This window comes from Eptesicus fuscus, chromosome 20 (assembly GCF_027574615.1).
Source record: "Eptesicus fuscus isolate TK198812 chromosome 20, DD_ASM_mEF_20220401, whole genome shotgun sequence".
Classification (NCBI taxonomy): domain Eukaryota; kingdom Metazoa; phylum Chordata; class Mammalia; order Chiroptera; family Vespertilionidae; genus Eptesicus; species Eptesicus fuscus.
The window spans coordinates 11,713,856-11,727,397 of NC_072492.1; the positions used below are offsets into that span (position 1 = coordinate 11,713,856).

The following is a 13,542-nucleotide window of genomic DNA, read 5'->3' on the forward strand; positions in this document are numbered from 1 at the left end:
AGTCTAGCTCCTGGGAAAGGAGAATTAGTTGAGGTAGTTCATTTCTCCAAGAAATCTTCCCACCACCCCTGAGAGCATTCTCTGGATGTTTGCAAGTAGTGTCAGTGCCTCAGGCCAGTTTTTTGTATTTTTACATGTTGTAAACCAAAAGAAGAATATTTTGTGACACCTGAAGTTCACATTCACTGCCCATGAATAAAGTTTTATTGGACCATATTCATACTCATTCATTTTTATATTGACTGTTTTTTAAAATATATTTTTTATTGATTTCAGAGAGGAAGGGAGAGTGAGAGATAGAAACATCAATGATGAGAGAGAATCATTGATCAGCTGCTTCCAACATGCCCCTTACTGGGGATCAAGCCTGCAACCTGGGCATGTGCCCTTGATCATAATTGAACCCAGGGCCCTTCAGTCTGTAGGCCGATGCTCTATCCACTGAGCCTAACTGGCTAGGGCAGATATTGGCTGATTTTTGCTACAATGGGAGTTGAGTAGTTGTGACAGAGACTGTGTGGCCTACATAGCATACAATTTTTATTTGGCTTTTACAGAAAAGGTTTGCTGCCTCCCTTCCCTCCTAGCACCCTACTCTCCCCACCACCACCACCCTGCTCTGAGCCAGTGGGATACTGATGTAGAGAATTTATTTCGGAGAGCTGAAGGTCTCCAGGTGGGGATACCATAGAGCTCAGATAGTGATACTGTTCTCTATGTTGCTGGGCTTTAAGTATTCGTAGGCAAGGTCAAGTTGCTCATTCCGGGCTGTCATTTCCCTTTCCCAGTTTTCCAGATCTGTTTGGAATTGGTTTAGTACAGCTTTGGTCTTGGAACCCGAGAAGTACTTTTCTTTGTGATGCCCCAGAGGAACCTAAGAAAGAACAAAGGATCAGCCAGTTTCTAGTTTGAAGGCTGAAGCACCTGGAGCCTAGCTCCTCACTCTGCTGTTCCCCTTCCGTCATCATTTCTCTTTCCCTAGAGTCCTCACTTACCATGTCTGGCTGGCGTCGCCCCAGATGCCATGTGATGGTCATTTGAAGACAGGCCTGTTGGACATCAGGGAGTGAGCCCATCACTGTGGCCATTGTCACATCTTCCTTGGTGGTGGGTGGGGGCATTCGCATTGTGCACGGGGCATTAGGGACCCAGGCATACCAGTCCAGCTGGGGAAAGAAAGTACAACCTAGGATCCTGGCACTTAGGGTTTGAACCCCTATCTCTCCCTGGGGCATCCTGAGGTCCTGACACTTGCTTTCAGGGACCTGGGCTTTCAGCTGTCCATACCTGGCCCTGGTTGATGGCCCCATGCTGGGCACTGCATGTGAACACACACATGGTAAGGAAATGGCAGAGTTGATTCAGAGACTGGAGGGAGACAGGGAAACCTGGGGAGGAAAGGAACAGGATTTAGAGGCTACAGCATGAGAGGAGGGAAATAAAGGTTGATGTCTTGGGATGTCTGTATTTTAGAGTTGATGGGTGTTGGTTCATTTACTCAAAATATATTTCCATCAGACATGGTTTTCAGTTCAGGCTCAAGCAATCTAGTTTGGATACCTTAGGCCCATGGTCAGCAAACTGCGGCTCGCAAGCCACCTGCCGCTCTTTGGTCCCTTGAATGTGGCTCTTCCACAAAATACCATGGCCTGGGCAAGTCTATTTTGAAGAAGTGGTGTTAGAAGAAGTTTAAGTTTAAAAAATTTGGCTCTCAAAAGAAATTTCAATCGTTGTACTGTTGATATTTGACTGTTGACTAACGAGTTTGCCGACCACTTCGCTTAGGCCAATTAACTTCTCTGACCTCAATTTCTTCACCTGTAAAGTGTAGATGATACTTATCTTATAAATGAGATAATGTATAAAAAATTGATACAAGTGCTTAGTAAATAATAATTATTGTCATTATGGAAGGGTTGGAGGCTGAAAAGATTGACTAATCAAATATCTTCTCCTTAAAAAATGGAAATGGTTAAGAATTTAGGGTTGCTTCCCCCTATTCCCAGACAGGGAATTATAAGTGCCCGAATTATAAGGTGAGGAATAAGAGAAGTCAGTGATTCCTAGTGTCACAGCCAAGAGAGGCTTTCCACAAGTTATCCCAGGCCACCTTATAATCCAATCATTTAAGTTGAACAAGTATAATCACTCTCCTTTTATAGATAAAATGGACACAGTTGGGAAAAGGCAGAGGCTGACCTTGAACTTGGGATTCTGACTGCTAATTTCTGACAGTTTTTAATCTTAGCACATTTCCTCTACAAGTCTGTTGGGAAAATTGGGTAAAAGTCAGCTATGAGAACTAGGGGGAGAGAATGAGAGGCAGTTAGTTGGAGGTTAAAGTTAACATGTGAAAGTTGTATTTTCCAAATGTAGTTGATACTAGTTGGGGAAAAGATGGCCAGGCAGAGGAAGTAGAGACTTGGGGACAAGTGGAACCTACAGGATGGTACTGAGATGTCCTAGAGAGTTTGGTCCTGGGAGGGTGGGGATGGTGCAGCCTCAGATTCCACAGGGAGAGGCCCCTCCAGAGCGCAGTTGTTGGTTTATTGCTCACTGCATCTCCAGGGCATGGCCATAATGGCTCCCCAGTAAATGTCTGTAGGTATCCTACAGAGGCAGAGATGTTGGTGTGAAGTGTGAGGAGCAGGGACTGAAGGACGATTTGAAGCAGTCCTGGTTGGTCCATGCGTGCTAGAGAGAGGAGGGTGCACCTAGGAAAGCTCAAGAAAGGCAATTTCTTCCCCAGCAGTTAAATGTGATTAGGGTGTGCTAAAGCTAATGACTAGATCTTAAGTCAGTGGCTAGATCCTAGCAGGGGGGGGGGGGTAGGGGGTAGGGTGTGTGTGTGGGGGGAAGGACAGATTGGCAAAAGGAATGTGAGCCCCAAGGGACAGAGAACCGAGTTTAGATTTGAGCCAAAGGTACAGTATTGAGCTTGCACCTAGAATGACCTTGCATGCCTGGACCCTCTGTGTGTGCTGGATAGTAGCAGAGAGGATAAGAGAGGAAAACCAGAGTGGGTCATTGTGGGATTTGATGGAAAAATCTTCCCATTCATATCCTCAGGCAGGAAAATAGACACCATGGGAGAGATGACTCTAGTAGGGCCTGGGCAGATCCCCCACCCACTGGCTGTGGTTCTGGACCCACTGGGCCCCATGCTGTGGCAGGTTGGAGGCATCTGTGACTAGGCAAAGGGGAAGTACATAAAAGTTGATGGTCAGGGTCTCTGAGGGGAATGATACTTGGGTTTCTAGGATGGTCCTAATACCTAGGAGGTGGAAATGGGATTCAGATACTTCATGTGTGGAGGGAGAGAGGGTAATGAGGGGTTGGGATCATGTCCCCAGAAGGGCATGGCTGATAAGGGGCTCCAAGCAGAGTGTTTGAGGAGCTTCCTTCTCTGGGAAGGGATCTCACCTCGGTCCTGGGCCTGGCACAGCCCCACCTCGGTGATCTCCCGACACCATGCCTGCAGCTCAGGGTCCCCTCTCACGACGTCATCCCCGTGGTAGAAGAGGTGGACAATCCCCTCCACATACCTGCCCAGAGGAGAAGGGAGCTGAGCTCCTTGCGAGTACAAGGCTCTAGCCTCTGACCATTAATCCTTTTCTGTGGCCTCTGTCCAACACACTCTTACTGTGTCTGAGTGTAGATCCTTTAAGACTTGTTTTTTTTGGGACATTCTCCAGCTCTTTCTACACATTAGCGTAGAAAATAATGAAAATGTGGGTCATTACTTCTAGAAATTCTCTATATATGGTGTAGTCATTCTTCCTGACAAAAACCCTGGTTTGTCCAGATCCCTTCCCTCATCCACAGCTATCCCAGCTAAGGCTGTCTACCCCCATCCTAGTCTCTTCCTTATCAGACTGTACCCACTGTCTCCTCATTCTTCTTCTTTTTCAGGATTGAGTCATCTGATCCTCATGTCTGACCCTTCTTTTTTCATGTTCCCTTTGCCTCATGCTGACCTCAGGCCAAAGACCCATTCTCATTGTCCCCAATGACCCTTCCTTTCTCAGCTCCCACTCTCACCCACCGGGCAATGATCTCCCAGAGCCGTAAAGCATCATGGGCATAGAGGGCACTTGGGATTCCCAGCAGGCCTCGGTCAGCCAGATCGTCAGGAGGACAGAGAGAGCGGTAGGTCAGCTTAGCCATGGCCCGACGCATCAACTGCACATGGCCTCCTCCACCGGTGCTCACAGCCTGGGACAAAGAGATGAGAGGCCTTGAGGAAGAAGACAGAGCATAGTGTACAGGAGGTTCAGATATGGGGTTCTCACATTTAATGACATTGGTATAAAGGGACAAGGCTCCTGGATTTAAGGGTCAGGACATTTACACAGGTTGGTCTGGGATTTTAAAAAATGTTTTTATTGATTTTAAAGAGAGAGAAAGGGAGAGGGAGAGAGATACATCTATCAGCTGCCTCCTGCACGTCCCCTACTGTTGATTGAGCCTACAACCCGGGCATGTGCCCTGACCAGCAATCAAATAGTCACCTCCCGGTCCATGGGACAATGCTTAACCAAATGAGCCACACCAGCCAAGTCAATCTGGGATCTTAAAAATGACAGGAGGTCATGCAGAGTTGGATGATTAGGTAGCCCCACATTCCATTACCTCCTTACCTTATCAAATACACCTCCATCTGAGATGAGTTGGGTCCTTGCCCGTGTGTTGATCTCCATGGTGTAGCGGGTGTGTGGGATCAGGAGCTGGATGGGGAAGGTTGGAGGGGGTGGTTTATGGAGGACATGCTTGAGTCATTCTTTATCAGGCAGTGGTGCTCAGCATGGTGGCCTCCTGTCCTCTTGATGCTTTCCTCCTTGCTAAAGCCTTTGCAGGCTGGTCTCCTTCTACTTCTCTGGTCACTCATTCTCATGCTCTTTACTCCCCTGTGAGTCAGGCTCTGGAGCTAGACTGACCTGGGTTTCAATCTACACTTGGATCCCTGTCCAAGGTAATGGACCCTCTAATAATAATCTGTCTCATCCCCTATCTATCACCTCATCTGCCAAAAGGGGGTGATAATGGGTTTCTTATTTCAGGAGGCAGTGGTGATGCTTAGGTGAGTGATGTATGAAGAGGGTTTAGTACACACAAAAGTCTTTAAGTCTCAGCTGTATCATTTGTTTTCATTATTTCTACCTTGAGTGTTTGATTTTAAAGAATCTGCCCCTTTTGATTTTCTTTTGTTCTTCTATCATTTGTATCCTCATAGCTTATAATTACCCCTCTACTCATTATCAAAGCCACACCCTTATCCTCTGGTCGCTTCACTGTAGGCTTTTAGGGGGCGAGCACCTTCCGTCAGAATGAGAGGAGCCATTCTGAGCTACCTACTTAAGCAGCAGAGGGGCTGTCGTCAAATCTGCCTAACCCCCAGTTAGGCAGTTAGGTCCCCTCTATCTTTAACAGCTTTTAAAAAATATTTAGTTTTTAATTGATTTCAGAGAGGAAGGGAGAGGGAGAGAGAGATAGAAACATCAATAATGAGAGAGAACCATTGATTGGCTGCCTCCTGCACGGCCCCTACTGGGATTGAGCCTGCAACCCGGGTACATGCCCTTGGCCAAAATCGAACCTGGGACCCTTTAGTCTGCAGGCAGACGCTTTATCCACTGAGCCAAACCAGCTAGGGATTTAATAGCTTTTTAAAAAATAGCTTTCCTTAGGTAAGGCCCCCTGATCCTCACATACATTTCTTTTTATCTCACACTATTTTGTGTTCATTTCGACCCAGTTTATATACAGGTCTCTTGTAGCGTTGGTATTTATCTGAGTTGATGCTGGATACAGGGAATGACCCAAGTGATATCTCTGCTGCCAAGCAGCTCACAGTCTGAAACTTTTCAGAAAGTTGATGAAAGAGGCTGAGTGTCATAGAAAGTCCAAATCCACATGAGGAGAGAAGATACCTGAGGACAGTCAATTCCTAATAAGAGTAATAATAATTGCAATTGCAAGAACTAATGGCTTTTCTGGCTTTCAGCCTGTGTTACACTGTTATGTCATTTTATCCTTCAACAACCCGCGTGGGGCTCCTGTTGTCCTCATTGAGAGACGAGGACACTGAAGCAAGCCTCTGGTCAATGCTGAGGCCAGGATTCAGGGTTAGATGCTGGCAGTCTGAATGCAGAGCCTGCCTACATTTACAGGTTACTTCTCCTGTGGGTCCTGCTAACAGCTCAGCGGTTTGCCGGGAGATGAAGCTGTGTTGGTGAGCGGATGGAGGTGTGGAGAGGGATGAACTAGTACAGGGGGGTGAGCAGCAGACTGTGATGCAGGAGGAGCACCATGCGGTCAGTAAAATCCAAGATTCTATTAATCACACTGGATTCCATCTTGTCTATTTTATCCCAGACTTAATGAGGCCATAGCTACTATTGGGCAGGTTTTGGGGTCAGGGTGTAAACCCCCAGCTTGAAACACAGTTCAGTTCTCCTTACCCAGGTATTCATTTGCATATCTTGCCCACACCTCAAACTCCGTGGACCTAACACTGAACACCTTGTGTTTGCTTTGTGTTTGCTTCCAAACTGGCTTCCTCTCATGACTTCGCTGTTTTTGACAGTTGCTCTGGTTCATAAGGTTGTATCAGTGTTGTCCCTTCTCTACCATGTTCCTTGTATCTAAAGTGTCATCAAGATTTTGAGAATACTTTCAAGCAAGCACAAGTCTTACTTTGCTGCCTTGTGTTTAGCAGTAGACACTGAAATCCTCTTTTATAAAGTTACAACTCACCCATCCTGTGGACTCTGAGGTGTTACAGCTTAGACCTGTGACCTTTCTCTCTTCGGTCTTATTCACAGGCATGTGCACCTGCTGTTTCCTCCCTTCACCAAGTCTTTGATTTGTTTTCTTGTCATTCCTGTAACCACCTTGCATGCCTTTCTCCACCTATTTCCTGGGAAGGTATAACTAACCTACTAGGTGCTCTCCTTGCCTTTTGATCCATTCCTACAGCAGACTCCTCAGTTGGGGTGGGGCATTCTCCGTCAATACTATAGTGTTTATAGGCTGTCTCGTGATTTTAAATTCTAGTTCCAGATGTGACTCACTGGTTGGTTCTTACGGGCATCACTTGTCTTCCTGGATAAACAATAAATCTCCTATGACAGGAGCAAGGGTTTTGTTTTACTAACAACAGTCCAGCAACACTCCAGGCTCATTGCTAGATTGTCAGGTCTCTGGAATTTCAGAGGGTTCCCTTATAACATGTCCTGAAGAAACATTAAGTGACTTGATGCAATAAAAATATAAGTCTTAAAATATGGATTCAGTCTTCGTTCTACTCTTCCCTCTTTCTTTCACAAATTGGTATAAACATTTTTTTGCTGCTGTAGTATCATTTGATATTGGCCAGCAAGATGGGACATGGAGGGTAGAGGATTTACCTTGAAGACAGGGTGCAGTCCTGGGAGGCACCTCATGGTGGCGACAGCGATGACTTCAGCCACCAGATGAGTGTTCAGCAAGTGATATTGGAGCTGGTGCAGTTGGAAATCTGAATTTCGAACCCAGGACTTTGCCAGGAGCCAGGCAAGTGGAGGATCCGAAGGCAGGAACAGTGATGGGGTGGGAGAGCTGGGGTTGGGAGGCTGGATCTGGGAAAAAGGAATGGAACATTTATTGAACTTCTACTTTATGAATGACATTATGGTCACCATTCCGGGGGAAACAGAGAGGACTGAGTAAGGTTATTCTTTTCCAGGAAGTTATAATCTAGTAGGAGGAACGAGGACCCTTCCACCCTGCCTCTCACTGGCTGTGCGGCCATATGAGTGCTGAGCCGTGAGGGTCAGGTTGAATGCAGGAGAGTCAGAAGCAGGAGCCCAGTAAGGAGATTCTAACAGTGGTTTGGGAGAAATGTGGTGAGGTTCTGAGTTAGGGTGGGGGGATTGTAAAGGAGACGCCGGATGTGTGAGAAAATTGACAGTATTTGCTGACTGCTGAGAACTTTGGGAGAAAAGATATTCAGGAAACAATGTGTATTTAGAGTCAAGGCTACTGAGAGAGTAAGTAGTGATTCTCAGAGTGTGTTCCCAAACCAGCAGCATCAGCATCACTTTGGAACTTGTTAGCCAGGCAAATTCTCAGTCCCCACCCATGATCTACTGAGTCAGAAATCTGGTGGTGGACCCAGAACCTGTGTTTTAACTAGCCCTTCAGGTGGTTCTAACGCACACTCAAGTTTGAGAACCACTGAGTACAGGGTGAGAACTCCAAGAGGCCGTTATGACTCTTGAACAGGTACTTCCAGTTGCGTGAGTCAGGGAAAACCAGGCTGTAAGCAAAGACTGACATGAGGACACGTCTCACCGTGTGAGGATGGCATTTGGGAGCCAAGAGCCAGGGGGCTGGGTCCCTGGGAGCAGAGGTTGGGTGAACAGAGAGCAGTGTTGGGAGGCGGACGCCCCAGGTGCCTCACCTGGATGACCATGGGCAGCAGTTTCCCACTGGGCTCCATCTTCAGCATGACAAGGGGGGCAGCCAGGTACTGCTGCTCTTCTCGGATCACATTGGCTGGAATTCCGTCCAGAAGGATGAAGTCAGCCTCAAACAGGGAACCCTTCTGGGGAACAGAGGAACATATTCATGGTTAGAGCTCAAGATCTACTCCCAGAGGAACAGGGCAAAGGGGGAAAGATGTTAAAGACATTTATCTTTTATTAACTAATATCACCACAATAAATTTAATTAAAAACAAAGATATTTATATACTTCTTGCCATTATCCTAATCAGTACCAGAGTTCTATTGGCAGAACCCGAGCTTCTTGTCCAATTCCTCTCATTTTATTTTTATTATTCCTCACCTGGGGATATTTTTCCATTAATTTTTAGAGAGTGGAAGGGAATGGGAAAGACAGAGAGAGAAACATCGATGCGAGAAAAGACACATTGATTGGTTGCCTCCTGCACACACCCTGACCAGAGCCAGGGAACCTGCAACCGAGGTACATGCCCTTGACCACACTTGAACCCAGGAACCTGAGTCTCTGGGCAGATGCTCTATCCACTGAGCCAAACCAGCCGGGGTTCCAATTCCTCTCATTTCAAATAAATGAAGAAACCACCTCGTGTGGGTTGATGGCTTGTGCAGGCTTTGTGGTAGCAGGTGTGGGTTTAGAACCTGGCCTCTCAGTCCAGTTTGCATTGTGGGCATTGCAAACTCTCCCATTGTCAAGATGGCTGTGCCCCTTCCCCAACGTCCCCCAGCGCTCTGCTCCCTGTGTTGGGCACCCATCAGCTCAGCACTGTTTCACTCGCTGTCCAAATCTCACCTCCTCTGCCAAGTGATCCACAGAGGTTCCCTGACTACCATTGCCACGGAATCCAGACACATGCACATGAACATGCTCACATCCTGCTTTGTTCGTCTGCCTTAAACCCAGCTCATCTTTTCTGTATCCAGCTTTTCTCCTCCAGGAACCTTCCTCCGTTCTCCCCACCTGGCAGTGCATTCTTCATCCTTCTTGCTGCCCAAGAACACTGGTGTTGGGAGCACTGACATCAGCCAGGGAATGTCATTGTCCCAGTTAACATCTCTGGCCCCACCTGTATGTGCCTTGGACATCTATGCTAGGAGCTCCTCAGAGTTTCTCCTACATATTTTATCATCTCTGGGTTTTTTCTAGCACAGGATTCTGCATTCAGGGATAGTGGGTTACCAGAGCCTCCTTCCTTTGGTCCTTCCCCTTTACCACTTCTTCCCACACAAACAAGAAGACAATAAAAGGCTGGAGGGAGTACCTGGAGTTCTTTCTCCAACTGGGCCCGAAGCTCTTCCATCCCCGAGGGCAGCACCAGCCGGGAGGGCAGAGAGGTGGAGCGTCTCAACAGCATGGGGTTGGCGCCATTGAGGAACTGGTAGCCAAAAAGCTCATCATCCTGCCAGCGCTGGTGAACCTTCTCTGGGGGGTCAGGAGAAGGATTTTTAAAAAAAATATTTTATTGGTTAATAAAATTACATAGGTTTCAGGTGTATAATTCTATAATACTTCATCTGTATATTGTTATGTTCATCACCCCAAAGAGGAGGAGTATATTCACCACAACTCAATGTCCCTCCTCCAGTCAATCAAGGGGTTATAGACACCTGGGGAACCACTGACCAGCCAGGGAGCTCTTCTGGCCCCAGAAGATCTGATCAAAATCCTCCAGATGATTCCAGGAGCTCAGGAGGGTGTAAACACGCTTGAGGGCCATCTCCAGTGCCCTAGGACAGGCATTGAGGCATGAACCCATTAGCTGATTCCTCAGCCCCTCACTATTTACCACCATTCTTGGGTCTCCCAGCCCTTACTCTACTCTGAGCCCCAGGCTTTTCCTCACCCAGCCTTCAGTGTCCACTCAAAGTCCAGCCTCTTCTCCTCATGGAATCTCGTATTTGGAGGTAGATCATCCTCACTGCCTGCAGCTATTGTCAGGGGTAACCCCTCCTTCCAGGTGGCCCAGCTAGGACATGGGGACAGGGTTCAGGTCAGTGATGTGGGCAGGGTCAGGGGATGGGGGGTGAAACTTGGGGTCTAATATGGGTGGGTAGTCACCGGTATATTTGTTGTCTTTCCTTCAGTTCCTTCTCTCGATGTTTCTGGAACACATCCGATGCACTGTCTCCTGCCAGGCGGGCTGGGGAGACACGAAGACAATTGGCCACACAGTTTTGTGTGGTCCTGTGCTGTTTGTCCTCACAAACACCCACTGAGTGTATGATCACACAGTGGAGAAAACAGGAAGAACAACTCCTTAAGGTGCCAAAAAAGAAGAAGGCCTTAGGAGGAAAACCAGCAAAATGGGACAAACTTGGAGTAGACGCTTAAGACTTGGCTTATGGATCGGCACCAGAGTGACTTATGTGTGCCAACCAAGCTTATTCAATGTCAGGCAAGATTGTTTGCAAGCGAAATGAACATTGTAGATTTTACAGGAAAGGCAAAATGGTGCTTCAAGTTCACTTCGTTCTTTTCGTATCGTAGTCCATGTGTTCAGTTGTGCTCTGTTGCTTTTATGCCTCAGTTCATTGAGTCCCCAGACACATTTATCCCAACTTTGCACTCCTGGTCTTACTTACCTCAGCCCTCATCTCTTGCCTTGAGGCCAAAGTGTCATGTTTGCCACCATTTTCTTGTCCCTTAATTCACCTGATCCTATTTCATCAATATCTATGGTTGGATAAATCACCTGGATTATGGTGATAAAATCTTAATCACCCCTATGCCCATATCTTTTTTTCTAACATATATTTGGTAAATATTCACTTCTTGAACCTCACCTGCCACACCTCAAAAGCTCTGTGTGCTTCTATATTTACTGGCTTCTTCCTACTCTTATCACTACTTATACCTATATCAAAATCATATGTTTCATATTTCCAACCTTATTTGTTCTTGCCCTCATGGTCTCTGTATTCCTCTCTCATTTCCCACAGCAACTAATTCAATATCTGCTGTCCTCATTCATCCCCACCCCACTCAGTGTGCTCCCTGTCCTCACAGGTGTCTTTCCATGTTGTCACAGCCGAACCAGCTCTTCATCTTCATATCATTTATTGCTTCCCTTCCCTGCCTCCTCTCAGGGGTCCATGTGCTAGCCTTACCTGTCCCTGCTCTAACTTGTTCCCAGTCCCATGGAGATCTCCTTCCCTCTTTACTTTGGCTCTTCTGTTTACCAGCATGGCTGCACCTCCCATTCCCTATCCTCACATTCTTGGAAGGTGGGATCTACACACATCACTCATTTCCCTGTCCAGGCCCACTTCCACTTTTTAATTCTATGTATAACTTTCCCCCATCTCTCTCTGGCCCACCCTTAACCTCCTGAGGACGCACTTTTTCAAGCCTCAGTGCAATTCTTCCCCCCCCATCCCCCCACTAATCCCTTGGCCCTGCTCCCACTTCCCTGAGGCGGCCCCTCACCGGTGCCCTCGGGCAGGGTCAGCAGGCCGTCGCCCTGCACCCAGCGGTAGCAGGGGAAGGCGGCCTCCTCTAAGGCTCCTGGGCCCTGCACGGTGATGCGGTCGCAGAACCAGGCGTTGTCCACCAGGGAGTGGTGTTTGCGCAACTTCACGAACTGCAGTGGCCCCAAGTCCTGGGGAACGTCCTGCTCAAACTCCTCCACCTGTGGGGACCAGAACCCGGTGAGAACTAGTAGCGGGGACCCGGGAGAGGACGTTTAACTGAGATGCGGGGTCCTCTGTGGAGTCCGGGGACAAGGCCTCCAGGGACAGCATTGCCTCCTCCCAACACCTGCGCCGTGGGTTTCAGATGCCCATCTCACCGGGAAGACCTGGAAGGCGGGGCGAGGCCTTGAGTATTTTGAATTGAACGCTGAGCATCATCACCTACCCCGTCCACTCACAGCTCTCACCGCGCCCGCGCTCTCGGAGGACCTTCCCTTTGACCATTCATCCCAGGACACTGGCCTGGGGTCAACTGGCAAAGTAGTGGAGGCTGCGAGGACCATGGTCGGTGGGGGAGGGAGAAAGGGGTTGAGCCCAGCCCGACCCTCTCTCCGCTTAGGGGCAGGCGTCCCAACTCCTGCAAGTCCCAATGGGAGTGTTCGCGCTGTTACTCGCTCCCGGCCTCCTGCCCTGAGCCAGGCGGGGATGGGGGTCCCAGCTACCCATGCTGACCTGGCCCTGCACCGGCAGCAGCTGCAGCTCCAGCTCGGCCTCCCTGCGCTCCCCCACCAGCCACAGCTGCACGCGGTTGAAGGACCCAGCAAAGAGCCAGGCCCCAGTGGCCACGTGGATGCGGTAGCGGCCCATGGCAGCAGGTGGGCCCTCCTGGGTGGCAGAGTTCCCGTTACTGGTTCCAAAGATTCCGCAGCCAGGCTGGGTCTTGCTGCCTCAGCAGAAGTCCAGGGCTTAATAAAGCAGGACTGGGTGTGGCAGCCCACTACAGGACTGGGCCCCACCCCAGACAAACCAGAACCTGGGATTAGCCCAGAGGGTGGGGGCAAGCAGCTGCTCCTCTCAGCAAAGTGCTGAGAAGTGAGGCCAGGAGGAAGATGAGGGGCTGAGCCTGGGTGCAGGAAGAGAGGGAGAAGGGAAGGGCAAATACACCCTAGGCCCTCATGTTCCCTTCTCTCTACACCCGGGGGCAGTTTTACAACTGATAGCATTTTTTGAAGGGGCCCTATTCTTGCTGGCAGTGCTTGATGTCCTTGGGCGATTGTACCCACTTTCTCTTCACCTATGAGGTCTGCTTGCTAAAGGATCATTGAGATTATCATTGTGGGCCATAGAAGGCCCTTCTTCTTCTAAAAAACATTTAAAATTTTTATTTTTAAAAATTATTTATGTATTTATTTATTTACTAGAGGCCTGGTGCACGAAATTCGTGCACGGAGGGGGGTTGTCCCTCAGCCCAGCCTGTACCCTCTCCAATCTGGGACCCCTCAAGGGATGTCCGACTGCCCGTTTAGGCCCGATCCCTAGGATTGGGCCTAAACGGGCAGTCGGACATCCCTCTCACAATCCAGGACTGCTGGCTCCTAACTGCTTGCCTGCCTGCCTTCCTGATTGC

At 48.5% G+C, this 13,542-nt stretch overlaps 1 protein-coding gene across 1 annotated transcript; it reads right to left on the reverse strand.

The window, feature by feature from the left end:
• Nucleotides 1–259: 259 nt before the first annotated feature.
• On the reverse strand, nucleotides 260–12,782 carry LOC129147360 (polyunsaturated fatty acid lipoxygenase ALOX12-like). Its single transcript, XM_054709266.1, has 14 exons — nucleotides 12,648–12,782; nucleotides 11,932–12,133; nucleotides 10,564–10,645; nucleotides 10,349–10,471; nucleotides 10,129–10,232; nucleotides 9,767–9,927; nucleotides 8,444–8,587; nucleotides 7,410–7,619; nucleotides 4,641–4,727; nucleotides 4,046–4,215; nucleotides 3,424–3,545; nucleotides 1,288–1,388; nucleotides 996–1,166; nucleotides 260–874 (listed from the first exon to the last, which is right to left on the reverse strand). Exons 1-14 carry the CDS (start codon nucleotides 12,780–12,782, stop codon nucleotides 695–697), a joined length of 1,992 nt encoding a protein of 663 aa, XP_054565241.1. The 3' UTR covers nucleotides 260–694.
• Nucleotides 12,783–13,542: the final 760 nt, after the last annotated feature.

Excerpts from the sequence above, each read along its gene's own strand:
- LOC129147360 (XM_054709266.1), bottom strand. The coding sequence starts at position 12,782 with ATGGGCCGCTACCGCATCCACGTGGCCACTGGGGCCTGGCTCTTTGCT. Across the intron at positions 9,928-10,128 it reads CCAGAAGAGCTCCCTGGCTG|AGAAGGTTCACCAGCGCTGG; the intron begins GTCAGTGGTTCC and ends CTGACCCCCCAG. Across the intron at positions 875-995 it reads GGCGACGCCAGCCAGACATG|GTTCCTCTGGGGCATCACAA; the intron begins GTAAGTGAGGAC and ends GTTCTTTCTTAG.